Genomic DNA, 18,315 nt, shown 5'->3' with positions numbered 1-18,315 from the left:
CATGATTTGTTCCAAGTCATGCTGAGAAATTTTGGCATAATAATGATTTGACTAGATAATTGCCAGACCACACCATAAATGGTAGAGGAAAAAATTTAATGGTAGCTATGTTCTTCTAATTGAAAACAACAATTATGGCAGATTTAAGGTGAAATAATCATAGTAGTCCAAATAACAAACGATATGAACTAAAATTATAATAACATCAATAAAGAATGGATTAATTGCATCTCCTATTGATGACAATTGGTACAATAAAGCTGTGCAAACAAAAGAAATCGTGTTGGATATGGCCAACTTTGGTCTGAAATTAAAAGATCCATTTTTTATTAGATCATCGTTATGAAAGGAAATGACAATACTCACTGACAATACACTATTTTCTCCCAATTAACATCCAGTCTTTGTTTGCAAGTTTTTTTTTTCCTTTTTTTTAAACCTAAAGAGTGCATCAAAGAGTTGTCTTATATAACTGTCCAATGGAAATCCAATTTTTTCCTACTCATAACTTTTAATATAGCAAAACACTAAGCCTTATTTAACCACGTTCGAGTGACGAGTAATTCAAATTCGTAAGATTGTTGGACTTTCAATTTCTTTCTCTGACGCAAAAGCAGAATTACTACCAGTTAAATTACTTAATTCAAATGACAATGTGCAGTACGGCCAAAATTAATTTATTTTACTTAGAAAATAACAAGCGAGAATGATTCCCGAGCCCTTGTATATTCAAACTTGTCGACCAAAACCAATTTAGCACTACAAGAGCACGAAAAATGATCCTGCTTGGAATTTAGGCGACTTTGACTATGTTCAACTTTCGGGGGTTATATTTTTTTATTAACCAATTCTAGCGAGGATTGAAGACGGTTTTTAGGGATGGTGAAAGCCATGAACAGTAGCATCCAATAAGTATGCTTAAATCTGATAAAAGATTTGCAAAAAATACTAGAAGAAAGAAAGAATGGCTTAACAAAATTAATACATAATTATCTATCAGATCGAACAGTTGTATACGAAAATGGAAATTTACATAAACTAGAAAAGTCATGCCCACAAGGTGTAATTCTATCTCCTTTCCTTTGGCTTGTTAATATTAATATTATTCTTGAAATTAATATAAATGAAAATTCTCTGATTCCAGCATATGCTGATGACATATGTGTTGTTATTACAGCAAAGAATGCAAGTATATTGGAAAAAGTAGCAAATAAGAATTTCGAGAGTTTTGATAAATGGGCAGTAAACAATAAAATAACATTTGATACATCAAATACAGAGGCTGTTTTAATTTCAAATAAACATAAAATCCCTCAGGTTAATTTATTATTTTGAGGCGAAGCTATACTAATATAGTATAGCGAACTAATACCTTTAGTATTTGAAGTATTTGGAGTTAAGGATAAAGTTTGATGTTTGGGAGTAATTTTAGATAGGAAAATTCTTTGGGCAGAACATATAACATGCAGAATAAATGAGGCTAAGAAATATTCGAGTCGTTTTTTAAGCACGACAAGGAATAATTGGGGCTTAAAGCGTTTCGCTCTTAGAAAATTGTATAAGTCAGTAATCGAAAGTACTATATTGCATGCGGCTCCAGTATGGATAGGAGCTTTAAGAAAAAAAAATACAGAACATGTTCCAGTCAGTACAAAGATGTCCAACCCTTATTATTTCAAAATCGTTTAGAACTGTTCAAAATTATGTTATTACAGCCCTTTCTGGTGTCCTTCCAATCGGTCTAACAGCAATATAATTGGCAGTGATGAGGTTTGTTCAAGAGGGAGGTCCCGCTTGCTGGGCAGATATTGTGCAGCCTAGTTTCCCTTTAAATAGATATTCTGTAGATCAGAGTGTTTTTACTGATGAAATTACTTGCTGAGTTGCTAGGAATTGGGTTTTTGATGGAAAATCATTTGTCTCCTTTCCATCTGAATCGTAGTGATTTAAAAAATAGTAGTGATTTTAGAATATAGTAGAAAATAGTAGAAATTCTCCTTTCCATCTGAATCGTAGTGATTAAATAATAAATGGTTTGTAACATTTGAAAATTCTGTGAGTAATTGGCCTGTTAGTTTTTTCAGATGTAAAGAAGATCTAATTTGTGCACAAAAACTTGAACCAAGCTTTATTTTAACTCAGTTTATAACAGGCCATTCGAAATTTTACATAGAATAGGCAAAACTGATAGCCCAACGTGTGAATGTGGATGTATAGAAAACTGTGAGCATGTCCTGTATGACTGTCCTTTTTAGATTTGTCAGAGGTTTAATATGATTTTTGAATTGAGAGAATATAATATATGCTTCCCGTTCGATTTAAATTTGATTATTTGGTGATAAAAGTTAGGAAAATAATGAAGACATTCCTGTATAATACTAATAGATTTGATGTTTGAAGTTAGTATTTAGTATTATACATATTTAGTATTATAGTATTTAGTATTTAGTATTATATAGTATTTAGTATTAACTAATATACTATTAGTATTATACATTCCTGTATAATACTAATAGATTTGATGTTTGAAGTTATTGTGAAAGTTTTCTGAGGATAGTTTAGTTAATGAGTAGTTTTTTTTTCTTAATATTGGTTGAACGTGTAAGTATTTTAGTGTTTGTGTATAAATGTAGTTATGTGTATTGCAGCGTGAAATATCTGTTTGGTAGCATACCAGCAACATTGGAAAAATGAAGCGATAACCAAACAATTTTGTGAATAGCTGTTTAGTGATTTGTTCTTTTTTTCAATCGATTTGCGTTTAAACGAGTTTTACTCGTACTATAATGGTTACAGATTATAGGAACTACAGTTCATCCAAAATTTAAGTCTCTGCAGCAAATTTTACGACTCGTAGCAAGAAAATGCTGGAAGTTGAAAAAAAAAAATTGAAAAAAAATACAAGATTTTCAGAATAAGAATTTTCCCTAAAATACTAGTCCAAGGAACAAAAGAAAAATATCATATAATTCCCTTATATCACATTTTCATTCAACAAATTCAAATAACTTAAATTGATTTTCTCTGAAATATAAAAATATATCAATAGTGAAATCTACAATTTTTTTTTATTATTCAAAATGATAAAAAAAGAAGAAGAAATCCCACCGAAATTATTTAGACCATGAGAGAGAGAGAGAGATTTATTCTAAACAAACAAACAATTTAACATAAGTTTAGCGGCCACCCCAAGAAGTAAAAACTTGTCCAAGGGGGTGGCAAAAATACACTAACAAAACAAAACAATAAAGAAAACGAAAAAAATAATAATAACCTATCTGTATCACAGTCTCCAAACAGCACCACAAACCTTAAACCCTAACATTTTCATTAAATTTACTATCATATTCATAATCATCACCCCCAGGAGCCATAAAATTTACCAATATCATTATTAAAAAAAAAAAAAACCTAAAATTCATACTTACTAAAAAGCATCCCTTTAATTACTATCTTAAACGAAGAAATATCACCTATATTTTTTATATTTTGATCAAGATGGTTCCAACTTCTGATCCCCCTGTGAAGCAAAGAAAACATCGATCGGGCCGAAACTACCAGTGGAATATTAATCTCTGCAGATGACCTAGTATCATAATCATGGACAGAAGATCTCAGGTTAGCCAAGCTATCAAAACACGGGAGGCTTATACCCCTCTGAATCCTAAAAATGAATAGAAGTATATACAACTCCCGTAATCCGGAAGCTGGCAGTATCTTTACACGCTCATACACGTTTCGTACCGAATCCCAGGGTTGTAGGTCATCTAACAGCCGAACAGCGTTGTTTTGTAGAACTCGTATTGGTCGAGCAATAGAAGGAAATGTTCCAAGCCAAACGCTACTACAATACAATATATATGGATGGATAAGGGAATAATAAAGAAGGCGCATAACAAAAGGAGGAAAAAAATGCTTAAGTTTTCTCATTATACCTAGGTTACGAGACACGGTTTTACAAACATAATGTACATGGCGCTTGAATGATAAAACATCATCAATATAAACTCCCAGGTACTTATAAGAACACACCCGCTTTAAAGCTCCATACTGTACATGGCTGACATCCTCAATTTCTTGCCCATAAGCACAATAGAATAGAATAATTCTATTGTTGACAGTAATTGTAGCACCATCAAGCTACCAGTCAAATCTATCCCCTCAATGCCTTCGAACTGACAACATAAACCAACTTCGACTTGATAACAAATGAGATCTTTCAAGGTAATAATCATTGAAAATGGTCAGCAAATTGGAGTTCAATTTTACATTATGACTTGCGTGGATTACATCAGTTTACGGCAGAGTCAAATAAATTATCTTCTTTACACCAAATTTTGTGTGCCCCATTTGACCTTCTTTTTATTTTACACGTTCCATGGATTCATAAGCAACAAACCACGAGCATGATCATAGGCTATAAGGAGACAAAAGACTTCCAGAATAAATTCTTGCTCTTTGCTCCCCTTTTCCGCACTGCTTGTACAGGTGACAAAAATAAAATCTTATTATTATTACTAAAATAAATACAGTTTAAAGGCTTATTTTCGCAATCACAGATAAAAGTTTTGCCGTAGAAAAAAATATTAAAACAAATTCTAAATAAAAACAAGGGAAACGACGAGAAAAAAAAGAAATTGTCATTATTTTTTCAAATAGCAACATGCAGTGTTAGGATAGCTGGCTCAATTTTTCGTGTTTTTTTTTGTTTTTTTTTAGATGAGTAATATTTATGACAAGATGATGTAACACAGAAGCACTCTTGGAGTAATTCATGTCTCTAATTCTCATTTTTAAGCGCTTAACAATTAAAACACTCAATGCAAAAAATTGTAGCTCATTCACGAAGTTTATCTCATGTCTCTTTTGATACTGGCTAATATCAATAATATTATCTGGAAATACCGTTATATTTATAAAAAAAAGTGAGAAAGAATCAACATAAGAAAAAGAATCAACAAGAGAATAGTCTAAACACGAAGAAACTCCATATGGTTTTACAGGTATTTCTGTCGCTTTCTAAATAGTCAAGAATCAGTAACAAAAAAGTGAAAGCTGCTGAAGAGATAGAAACCACCAGCTTTTTTTTATAGTGATGAAAAAGTAGAACCGAATTCATACTAGACAACTCCATTAGCTACAAAAATATCAAGAATTTCACGTTCCTATGTATCAGCTAAACCTGCTTTCAAACAATAAAAACACTTGCAACTGAAAGTGATTTATCGTCAAGAATTTTATACGTACATTTTTATGTGTTTCTCCAACTGTCGGCGACCCATTGACTTCGACAATCCTGTCACCTGCCAAAATACCAGCTTCAGATGCGGGCGAGCAGGGATCAACATTTCCAATAAATTGACCTGGTTTTGATTTGTCCGACAGAAGATGAAAACCGTATCCATCAGCTCCTGGCCAATTGATGATGTGACATAAACGTGGAGGAGGGAGGTTCGATGTATCCTTAAAAACAAAATAATAGGAGGAAAGGACATAATGCATAGCCTAGGAAAATTTTGGAACATGTCTTGGCAATATTTTCTTTTCATAATCAAATAAACGTTTCAATAAGCGAAAATCTATCGAAGTAAAATTTTTCCAGTTCTAAAGAAAATTTAGCTTCTCGGATGGACAAGCTTTAAAATCCTTGCTTGGAACAAAATCTATTGTCTTAATGACGCTATACAGGTCGGCCAAACTGTAATTGATCCAATTAGAATAATTAATCGCTTTTAAAATTAGGATCTAATCACAAAAAACGGCAATGAGATTCGCAAGGACTAAATGACCCAGAACAAAATGATCTTTAGAACTTCTTTTTCACATCAGCTTGTAGCTACGATATAGGAGATTGATTATGTAAGCCATACTTGACTCATTTTCACTAAATCTGAGACTACGATTATCAATTTTAGTCAAATCGTAGGGTACTTATATTGAAGATAAAGAACAAAGCAAGTGTTGTCGTCGTAATGACAACAGTGGAGTGAGCCTCATCCCATAAGCATATAGAAAAAAATAAATGAATATTACCGAAAGAAACTGAAAAAGAATAAATCTTTGATCGTGAATCTATATTCGATCTATTTTACCCAGTATAAAAATCAGGATTAATTTTCTGTAGCAAGACCAAATTCATTTCCTGAGTTAAAAGAGCCAAACACCCATCAAAAACAGCGTCAAAACAAGAAGAAGAGTACACCCTTAAAACCCTCATGAGCATGCCTACATAAGGCTAATGGGAAAATCATACTTCTTACTTTGTCAGAACCCCTTCCCATCAAGGAAAACCTATACTTTAGGTGCACATTTTAGGAATTTGAGGGTTCATTTGAGCACTAGATCGTACAGGTAACAATAGCTGGCAGTGACAGTTAATTATGACAGATAGAACGCTAAACTAGTATCTTTAGAACAAAATGTTCAATGCAAATACAGGAGCGACCGTTATAAGTATCAAATTAATTTTTTTTTCAGCCGTATCTTTTCAGGATTCTTCCTTCAATTTGCATCTCTCTCGTTCTCTCCCTCTCTCTTTCTTTTTTTACCCGATAAATCATTTTTCAAAAGTACATTGTCTAGACAAGGTTACTGCAGGAAGGAGAATGGTCTTCGAATCCAGAGAATTTTTTTGCTGCAGGCCTATGTATCTTATAAGAGAAAGACGTTTATGGACCTCGATTAAAGTCCATGTTAATGTTTATTGACGATTAGTTCCTTCACAAATTCTCAAATTTTTTCCACAAAGGTTTAACAACCATGTTTGTTGCACTGTATAATGCTTTTAGTTAAGTACTAGCTAAACTTCTTAACTTGTTAAGCCACTTATCCACTGCCATTCCAGTTTAGCCGGAAATTATATATATTTTTTCTTAAACATATTTATTATAAATATGGGGCGTGGCCCTCCCCCTCCCTCAAATATGTGTAAAGACAACTTTCTTAGTTTCCATATACCATTACAGCTAGAATGTATGAATTTTCTTACAGAATGTATTTTTGTCACTGATTATAATCAGTATTTTTATGAATATGCACACCTCTTAAAATACGAGTATGTGGTCAAAACTTGGTCAGAACTTGTCATTGTTGTACATGTAGCATGTCATTAGAGCATTCAGGTACAAAGGAAGCACAGATATCTTTCTCAGGCCAACACTTCTGTTAAGTAACTATCTATTCTGTAAAGTAACTATAAGCATCCTGTACATGTTTCCCTTTAGAAAAAAATAACTTGTATGATATTCAGAAGCATTGCATAGAGTTAAAATACGAATTAGTACTTAGAATATTGATTTTGCAAAAAAGAGCCGGACCCATTCAACAATAAGCCATTTGTCTTAGCAAGGAGTTACGCAGCCATCATCCCAAATAATCAAACAACCAAAACAGACCATTTGTCTTAAGAGCTTGGACATCATGTATGCAAATTGTTAAGCATTCAACACGCACACGGTGCATTGCCTTTCTCTAATTGTTGGCAGTATACACGCATTGTTTTTCTTTTTTTAGTCAAGCAGCTTTGTAGTTGGTAGCTTTTCTCATTTATTTCTTCTAGATTATTCGATGAAACAGTGTTATTCATGCATCTATGTTAGTTTACAGACAGAAACGCCGTTAAATCCTAAGCCTTACAGGTGGATTACCCACAGTCAAGTAGTACAAGTCGAAAAAACTACCATATATGTTCATTTCGGAATTTCATCAGAGTACTTTAGTAAGTGGTTATATTTATCTGCACCAATTGATTAAACGTCTAAAACGAGCAATGAGTTAGTATGTACATCTCAATCCACGTTCACATGATTCAGTCATTCTCCTTAAGATGGGCGGCACTTGCACTTGTACAAAAGGTGGGAGGCACTTATGCCGAATCCTAACCCCTTATGGGGTACCACCTCCATATTGAAGAGGCGGTAATGAGGTGCATTCTGGCACCGTTCTCTTTCAAATTATGCATGGCAATGGATGCATAGGTCTTGTCGGGCTAACAACCCAGCAAAACTTCTTTTATCTGGTTATGATTGACAATAATAAAAGGTCTCGGACAAAACAGACCTCTTGTAGACGTCTTTTAGCACGTCCATCGACCATCCAGATGTAACTGTTTACGATGGCCCACTGCAATGTACGTGGTCTCAGATCTAAGTTTGACCAGTTCCTATATTTAATTAACTAGGTCAAACCGTCTATCATGTGCATCACTGAGACCAATCTCAACCATGACATACAGAGCAGTGAGATTGCCATACAAGGATACACACTCCTTAGGCGAAATCGTAAACGTAGTGACGGCGCTAAATATGGAAGATTAGGTGTTGCTTTTTAGCCATATACCATATTCATGCCTAAATATACCATATTCATGCCTAAGAAGGCGAAGAAGCTCTGTGGGTTAAGATGACCCTCCCAAATAAGTCTGTATTGTTGGTATCGTGTATAACTCTCCAACCTGCCAGATTACCAGCTACCTTGCAGCCTCCCTCGAATACATTTAGGGCAAGTACGCTAAGTCTGTCATTATCCTCCACTGAGACTTCAACCTCCATCATAGTGTGTGGCTTTGCAGCAAAAATACTGACAGGAAGGAGTCAGACTTGTATGATCTAACTCTCTCATACGAGCTGGAACAACATTTCGATTTTGACACGTATCACGGCCCAAACGGATCATCTCATCTTGACCTCTACCTTACAGATCACCCCGACTCCTTTTAGGTAGAGGCTCATACTTTCACAAGTGACCACTTTGCCATCATCGCACGTGGAAACCTTCGCATTCCGTCTCCAATAAAGCATGAGCGGAGAATATGGATATACAAAAGAGATGATTGGGACGGTTTGAAAAACACTCTTTGTTCTCAGCAGAAGAGTCTTTCTCCTTGAAGGCCCAGAAAAAGCTGCAGAGAAGTATCAGTAGGTCATAGTTTACTCTGTTGAAAAACACATTGCCTCAAAGCGGATCCTCCAGGTGCCTAGTGAGGACAAACCTTGGTTCAACACCCAGTGTAAGAAGGCTATCCGAGCAAAGCAAAAGGCAGACAAGCGATGGCTACTTTCAAAGAGCAAAGAGGACAGGATTTCATTCATAAACATGTACAAGGAAGAAGTTCATGTGATTCCGCCGTCCCGGGTTCGGTATAAGGAGGAATTCGCCACCAAGGTTCAACAAGCTTCAGCAAAAAGTTGATGGAGAACTGTCAAGGAGGCTTTACTGTCGTCCAAGGGGACTTCAATTCCTTCTCTACAGATTAACAGGACTGTGGTACAAGATCCACAGGGAAAGGCTGAAGCTCTAAAAAAGGCTTTTGCCGAATTATCGAATCTGGATGAACACGGTAGAGAAGTGTCTAGTTTATCCGACCGAACCTGTAATATCCTGGATCGTGTTAATTTTTCTACTCCTAAGATCCTTCTCATTTTGCGGTATCTTGATGGTACCAAAGCCACAGGTCCTGACAACATACCAGATGGTGTCCTCAAACCCTACTGTAACGAACTAGATGGACCATTGTCATTGTTTTTCCGAATATGCTTTCGCTCCACAACCTTCCCACAAACATGGCAATTCACCCATGTTAAACTTTTCCTAAAGCCAGATGGCGATCCAGCGGGCGTGAGGTCCTATAGGCCTATTAGTCTCCTTTCCTGTGTTGGAAAAGTCTATAAGAGCGTCTCCATTAAACATTTCAAGAGTTCCTGGAATCAAATTACCTTGGAGACGATCGCCAATATGGATCCTGGAGGAAACGTTCAACAATAGACTGCCTAGCGGCCCATTATCAGGAGTGGATCGAACTTCTGGCAAGAATGTACGACATTAGGCTACTGTCATTCGACATTGCCAATCCTTTTGGCTGTGGTCTGATAAAGAAACTCCACGCATACGGTGTTTGCGGATGCCTGTTAAGAGTGATTGAGAGCTTTCTTTCAGATCGTTCACTGCGGGTTGTCCTCAACGGATTTATTTCCCGTGAATATTCAGTGAAAGCAGGGATTCCCCAGGGCAGTGTCTTGGGACCTACACTCTTCCTTATCTACATAAATGACATGGGAGACAACCTTGCAAACCCTCTACATCACTTTGCCGACGATACCACGACACACTCACCCATCCCAAAACACGAAGACCCAAGACAACCCCCCCCCTTTCCCTACAGATGGATCTTTATAAAATCAAAAAGTGGTCTTATACATGGATGATCAACTTCACTGCAGTTTTAAACTGAATTTTAAACTATATTCTTTTTTCTCTCGATTTTCCAGGCTACTACAGGTAAATTTTTGCTATAACGTCAACATATTAGCCATAAGAGAAACACGGGCGCATTTGAAAGTTTCTTGAAATACCCACTGATCTCGATGTTTGGCATTTGTTTTAAATTGTAGCCGGGTAAATTCTAACTTAAAGCCCCGTTTCCAGTAGACGTTTTCTAAACAAACGCCAAACGAATCAGCATCAGAACAATTAATTTTCTTGTGCTGTATTGAAAAACAGTTTCCTTGTCTTTTCATTGGATTATTTGTTTTCGAATAAGATAATAAAAAACCAGTCAAAAACAGCTTAAGATTAAACGAGAATGTTTATCCTTACCCCACTAGATATGCTCGATCGAAGACTTTCCGTATCACTTTTGTTACCGTTAGATAAGGACTTGGTTGGGGTTTTCAAAGTTTTTATTCCTGTCATAGTACCAGTTATCACTACTCCTTTTTTAGAAAAACATTCATCCGTTTCTTTATCCACTACTAGGAGTTTTGTTTCGTTGTAAATCGATTTTATCCTGGCAACCACCTGAAAGAAAAAGAAATAAAATTAGAAACAGATATTTACGGTCGATAACTGCATACAAGGTTATGGAATAAGGTCCTTTTTACGACCTTGAAAACGTTTTATAAATTTTGCCTGCTCTTATTACAGAGGATACGGGACAATGGCTGGGGACAGATACACTGTTTCAGGGTGATGTGGCGACAGATAAACCCAATGGATATTTAGAGTTTTATCATTCATATCATTAAGTATTTCAGAGAGATATCTATAAACTTCACTGCCGTTATACTGATCAATTCCTACTAGTTCCCGTTTCCTTGCCATCATCAGGCTATGCAACTTTCATAACTGATTCACATGACAAAAGGCAAATACTATGAACAAAAAATCAATCTTCGTTTAAAGGGATATTCACTTTTTTCTCATTATCTGTAGCAATTTTCTTGTGGAAGAATAGGAAGTTATGCCTTAGAACCAATATTAGAATATTGGGAGATACAGTGATGACAGCGGCCAATAATGGTTCCGAAACGTGGGCGCTTCGGAAAATGGAGTAAGATTTGTAAGATGTTTTCCAGAGGAAATATCTACGGATAGTCTTAAACCAACTTGGCCCCTGGCTTCGCCATAGGTCTATTCAAACTGAAAAACTGGGATTTTCTACTATTTCCCTTTCGGTTGTTATACAACTATTAAAAAAAATTTTCGTTGCGTAAATTCTCTTCTTTTTTGTAACACTGAATCGTAAAAGGAAACAAGCGAAAACTTTTCTTGATTACAAACAAGCCCAGCCACACCATTGCAACGCCCAATTTATGATTTGATGGTGCGTTTTGTCTTTTGCTGTAGCAATCAGAAAAGTTATAGTTTCTAGATCCCCATTATGATATGTATTTCTTCACCCATTTTCTACTAATTATCACACACGTTCCTAATTTTCAAACTAGGTCCCCCCCTCATGGGAACCCATAAGCTGAATTCCAGGGGGGGGCAAACTTCGTCTAATTGCTACTTTTAATGCTATATAATAGAAATCTCAGAACAAAAATATAAAAATAAGGCAGCATCATTCAGCCAGGGGGGGGGGGCAGCCATGGGCACCCATATGGGCGCCCATCCCCCCCCCGAGGCGCAAAAAACTGCATATGAATGTCTTCTTCATTAAATATTACGTTCGTGGGTTTCAATCATGTTTGAGACATGCATGGTTGTGTAGTTTCCACTTAACCAATTTAAAGAATCAAATTTCATGTTTAGTGTCTCTGGTACTTTAAGACAGTCCAAAACTGTTGCTTGAAATCGGCTTTTCTATTGTATTTTCGCTGTTCCTTAGTTTATGCTCCAAATTCGGAGAAAAAAAAAGAGATAGAAAATCTTGGATGTCAGCAAAAGCATTCCAGGCATGAGGCATGGCGACTTTTATTGCGCTGAATAAGGCTTGTTTACAATTTTATATCTTTACAACAACTAACCACAGTTTGCATTCTCGAAGCGTGTCCAATAACGTTTGAACACAGTTTCATATTTGATCCCATTTTCTAAATTATATATTTATACTTCTATTATTTTACGTTGTTCTGTTGCACATTAGTAAATCGGGTTTATTAAAGAAGGTAATCCTCAAATTTTTTTTCTGGATCGACAGCAAAAAATTTTGTATTTTACATTTCACACAGAACTTGGATCTTTCAGAAAGTGTTAGAGGAGGACAAACCGGGGCACTCTTTCCATTGCTATCATCTTTATGCATCCTTGTTATCATGACTTTTAAAGATTATTTGAGAAAAAAACTACGTTTACTAAAGAGTTAAAGAGGCTGAGTCACAATTTTGAACCTTCAAACGTACAGGGATTAGGAGGTATAGTTGAGGGGTTGCCGCCTCCGAACCCCCCGCTTTTGCAGCCTTTAAATAAAAAAAACAAGTTTTTAAAACTGAAAGTACGGAGCGACATTAAAACTTAAAATGAACAGAAATTGTTCCGTATATGAAAGGGGCTGTCCCCTCCTCAAAGCCTCGCTCTTTACGCTAAAGTTTTTTATTGTTCAACAAAAACAGAGTTGTGAGAAAGTCAAACTTTAGCGTAAAGAGCGAGGCGTTGAGGAGGGGACAGCCCCTTTCATATACGGAATAATTTCTGTTCGTTTTAAGTTTTAATGTCGATCCTTACATTCAGTTTAAAAAACTTCTTTTTAATTAAAGGCTGCAAAAGTGGGGGTTTGGGGGCGGAAGCCCCCCAACTGTACCTCCTAATCCCTGTACGTTTTAAGGTTCGAACTTGTGACTCAGTCTCTTTAACTCTTTAGAAAACGTAGTTTTTTTCAAATAATTTCTGCACGTTTTTGTACAGTTTATTACTTATTATTGCTTGACTAACTGTTAGCTGATCGTGTCAGGAGTTAAAGTTGGGGGGCTGCCGTTATTTTCATTATTTTAATAAGGAAATACTATGCTTTTAGGAATTTCAAAAATTAACATGGGCTCTTACAGGAAAACGAGGTTTTTCGTAAATGAAAATTCGGGGGATAATTTTTTCGGTCTGAGAATATCAAAAGGCCCTAACAGGTCGAATTCCGCTTCAAATGAGTCCTCATTCACCCGGATCCGTTGCCAACTTTGGCCTGTAGGCGTGGCTGATAAAAAAAAATAATTTGATGAACATTAAGTGGCTATATTTGGTTTATGGAAAATAGAGAAGGAGTGATCGGATTGAGCTGAAATTTTGAGGATAAGCTCCCAGGCCCTAGGAAAGCTTATCCTCTAAATTTCAGCCCGATAGGACACTCCTTAAGGGGGGCGTGGTGGGAAGGTCGAAACTTCTGGCCCCCTTTCCTCCATGAAGATAAAGTCGGAGGGGGGTTAAATTTTGCATGTTTCTTAGTTTGAGCTTAGGCTACAAAATGCGACCGCCGTCTATCTGCGACCGCTATGACCGGAAATTGCTTAACATTGTGGTGGCTCGCCTCTTTAAAGAGGCACAAGTGTGCCTCCTTGATAGGCTGTGAAGTAATAATTTTTGTTTGTTTTAAGTTCCAACTTCATTCTTTACTTTCCTAAAAAAAATGTTTTTTATTTTCATCAGACGAGACAGCAGATTTTATCGACTTGCGTCATTAAAATCTCTTGACATTCCTCAGTGAGTGATGTAGTTCCGAGACGAATGCCGATGCAAGCTTTTGGCGGCATGCCTAAATTAATATGAAAACGATGTTTTTCGTAAATGTAAATTTGGGGGATAGTTTTTTCGGTCTGAAAACATCAAAAGGCCCTAACAGGTCGAATTCCGCTTCGAATGAGTCCTCATTAACCCGGATCCGTTGCCAACTGTGGTCTGTAGGCGTGGCTCATAAAAAAAAATAATTTGATAAACATTAAGTGGCTATATTTGGTTTTTGGAAAACAGGGAAGGAGTGATCGGATTGAGCTGAAATTTTGAGGATAAGCTCCCAAGCCATGGGAAAGCTTATCCTCTAAATTTCAGCCTGATCGGACAACGTTAAAGGGGGACTATGGTGGGAGGGTCGAAACTTCTGGCCCACTTTTCCCCATTAAGACAAAGTCGAAGGGGGTGAAATTTTGCATGTTTTTTAGTTTGAGCTTAGGCTACAAACTGCGATCACCGCCGTCTCTCTGCGACCGCTAGGACCGGATATCGCTTTTGTGGTGCGTCGCCTCTTTAAAGAGGCACAAGTGTGCCTCCTTGAAAGACGAAAAACATAATATATGGAAGAGTTTTTGATATTTGAAAATATTCAAAACATATTGAAGATACATTTATTTCTTTTCAAGATATTAGTAGCTATGTAGGCTATAGCGTCGTTAGAACAGTAGTGTGTGTGGGAAAACAGTTTCGAGATAGTCATTTTGTTCAAAACAGTCCAAAGATCACAACAAAATGCCTCTGGATTTTACACAACCTCCAAAGCCTGGGAAAAAGGACTGTAAGTTATGCCCCGAAAGCATATAAGGTTTTTTTTTATGGAAGAGGTGATCATATAAACCTTGGAGGGGGCTCATTTGATTATAACTTGAAAATTCTAGTTTTTTTAAGTCAAAGTGATCAGAGCCCCTTCCCCTCCTCCATGCCCTCTTTTCCTCAAATGCATTCGATCTAAACGTTGAGATAACCATTTTGTTCAAAATAGTCAAACATCATATAACAATACCTCCAGGGTTGACACAATTCCAGAGCCGAGGGGCAAGGGTTGTAAGTTATGCCCCAGGGGCATATGAGATTTTTCAGGAAAGGGTAGTCGTATGAACTTTGAAGTGGGATCAAAACGATTGGAAATCAGGATTTCTAGTACCCATAAGAGGGAAAAGTGATCGGAGGGCAACTAGCCCCCCATTTGCTCTTTTCCTCGAATGCATCCGATCAAAATTTTGAGATAGTCCTCCTTTTCAAAATAGTCCAAAGGTGAAATAAATATGCCTCCTGGGTTGACAAAAACCCCCAGTTCTAGTGCCCTTTTTAAAGGCCAAAAGTGATCGGAGGTAGCACCCCATCCACTCTCACGCCTCTTTTTCTCCAAATGCATCCGATCGAAATTTTCAGATAGCCATTTTGATCAAAATAGTCCAAAAATCAAATAAGTATAACTATAACCCCAGCCCCTGGGGCAAGGGCTGTAACTTATGCAAGTTGCTCATTGTTAACATATTGAAGGGCTTTTTTGGAGGGTTTGGTCGTATAATCTTTGGACGGGGCTCATTCGATTGGAAATTGAAAGTTCTAGTTCTTTTTTAAGTATCCTTTCTAAGAGTCAAAAGTGATCGGAGAGCAGCCACCCCATCCCTACGCCAATCAATTCCCCAAACACATCCGATCACATTTTTAGATAGTTATTTTTGTTCATCATAGTTGAAAACGCCAGTAACTCTGTCTTTTGGGCTATCCAACCCCCCAAACCTCAACCCATGCATAGCCCTCGGGGAAAGGGCTGTAAGTTATGCAATTCGTCCTTTGTTTACATTAAGTCTTTGTTATTGAAAAAATTCGGCATGTTTGACCTTTAGTGCACAAAAAGACGAAGGGCATTCAGGTGATCCTTTCAAAGAATATTGGAGAGATTGCTGAAGTAAATCAAAACATGTTGTGAAAATATGGGTAGTCGAAAAGGCGTAACTCAGGAATGACTGAGTGCACTAATTCAAAACTTTCAAGAAATTGTAAGGGGGGGGGGGGTGATTAATTAACCAAAAATACAATATTTGCACGATACTACTACCACAACTACTACCACTAGAATTGCTACTTCTGCAACGACTACTACCAAGGCTGAGGGTATTGAAGTAAAAAATTTAAAGAAATGTTGGGGGAAAGTTAAACTAAATCAAAACGTACAATGTGTATACAGGTTATCAAAAGGGCGTACCAGCAATACCTTTGGAATGGCTTACCATATCTAGCTCAAACTTCCAGGGCATAATGAGGGGATGTTCAACTGGCCAAATAGCAACATATGAATGCTACTTCTGCTCCTACTACTACTATGATACTAGTAGCCTATCATTAAGACTAAGGGTATGAAGGTAAAAATTTGAGAGAATACAGAGGGAAATTTTGAATTAAATCAAAAGATATTATGTACACGAAGAATGTCGAAAGGGCGTACGGTATCTCCGATATGGATTAGGGTATTAAGTTGGAACTTTCAAGGAATGCGTAAGGGGAAGATCAAATGACCTAAAGGTAACATTTGCACGCCACTACTACTAGTACTACTATTACAGCTACTACTACTGCAATTACCGCTTATGTAGCGAGTATTGCCACGGCTGAGGATATTCAAGTGAAAATTTGAGAGCATGTTGAGGGGAAAGTTGAACTAAATCTTAAAATAGTATGTACATACAGATTGTGAAAAGGGCAAATCAGCAATATCTTTGAAAATTGATATTGACTGGATTGGAAATTGAAAGTTCTAGTGCCCTTTTTAAGAATCAAAAGTGATCGGAGGAATCATCTCCCTTACCACGCCCATCAATTCCCCAAACACATCCAATCAAAATTTTCATATAGCTATTTTGTTCATTATAGTTGTAAAGTCCAGTAGCTGTGTCTTTTGGGATGTCACTCCCCCCCCCCACAGCCTTTATAATCCCTTATAATTTAACCTTACCCTTGACTCATAACCTATCAGCCCTTATGATCTTGGATATGATGGGTATTGTTCGATATTATGAGAAATAGGAACATTAAGCTCGAAATGTTTCACTTTGGATTGTTTTCACTAAAGTATAGAATTTACAATACTCGGAAAAAATTAATATTTTTTCCCGGTGCACATTCAGATGCACAATACGCATATACTATATCATATAGTACTTTTTTGTTTACTATACATTTTTGGTAGAGATATGAAGGACCTAGATATGGAAGATAGAGAGTAAATGATGGAGTATGACTTTCCTTTTGACATTTTTGAATACTTTATAACAAAATTATTACGGTATGAAAATTACTGGCCAAATTAAATTACAATCCTAATTTGAACTAGATTAAGTTTTAATTTATTTCATTCTAATTAATCCTGTTATCTAGTATCTTATGTTGAAATCGAAGGGCTTAAAAATACCTAATAATCTGTTGGTTCTTATTGATCTTAATGACGATTTTGACTATTTTACAAGTTTTATGCAAAAAGCTATAAACTGTAATTAACAAATTGTTTTTGTTTTGAAAGGGGGATGAAATTTGTAATGTTTTGATACCCAGCAATTCGCTTATAGTGACCATTCAAAGACAATATAGCGCTACTTGGACGGATGAGGAATTAATTTAGTATTGATTCTGTAGTCTATTTGACGGCTGTGGCAATATTGTTTAAATACAAAGAATGTTTAAATACTTCTTGGGGTAAAAGTGTCCCAAAATATAAACTTCAAAAAATACTAAAAGATTTCATTCATTTACTCTTATATTACAAGTCAATTAAAAAAAGTATACATTAAGAAATTTGCTTTTTAAATAAATTCAGATTTGATTTTTTTTTTTTTTATTTGGGTCGTTAGTGAAAGGTCAATATCAACTAGTGATTCAATTAATACCTTTGTGAAAAATCATAAATTACTCAACTATTATCTTCAAGACATTTTTTTTTAGGTCTTCTGCTTTCTTTCTTTTTTTCATTTTTACAGAAATGAATTAAAAACGAATAGAGACTAAATAAAAAAAACAAGTTTTTCTTAGTAAATTGTGAAGTTATTTCTTGAGCAGAGAAAAAAAAAAAAAGAAATTATAATGAAAAATGACTAAAAGCTAAATGAAACAGATATTAGCCTTAAAGAAAAATAAAACCAATAACGAATTTATAGTGTACCAAAAATGAAACTGAGATATAAATAATTTCAAACATTGAGAAAAAAATAGATTGACAGAAGCTCTCGAAATTAATACGATTATATTTTATAATATCAACCTAGTTCCATCAGGTCGATATACACTAAAGTTCCATTAATAGTTTCTTCATTCTAAACATATTTCTTTAAAATGAATAACAGAGCCGAATAGATATGTCATTGCAAAACTTCACCTCAAAGA

The 18,315-nt window shown here is 35.9% G+C and overlaps 1 protein-coding gene across 2 annotated transcripts in view; it reads right to left on the bottom strand.

Annotated features, from left to right (window-relative positions):
• LOC148951301 (putative PDZ domain-containing protein PDZK1P1) overlaps positions 1-18,315 on the bottom strand; it is a 173,403-nt gene that overhangs the window by 90,941 nt on the left and 64,147 nt on the right. For both annotated transcript variants that reach the window (XM_089090782.1, XM_089090783.1), the window contains 2 exons: positions 10,594-10,794; positions 5,248-5,463 (listed from right to left, as the gene is read on the bottom strand). In XM_089090782.1, coding sequence (XP_088946908.1) covers positions 5,248-5,463; positions 10,594-10,794 — 417 coding nt within the window. The remainder of the gene's footprint in view (positions 1-5,247; positions 5,464-10,593; positions 10,795-18,315) is intronic.

Source organism: Artemia sp. Qi Xiang Cuo, chromosome 6 (genome assembly GCF_049724085.1).
Source record: "Artemia sp. Qi Xiang Cuo chromosome 6, ASM4972408v1, whole genome shotgun sequence".
NCBI lineage: Eukaryota > Metazoa > Arthropoda > Branchiopoda > Anostraca > Artemiidae > Artemia > Artemia sp. Qi Xiang Cuo.
This window is presented reverse-complemented; position numbering and strand designations above follow the sequence as displayed.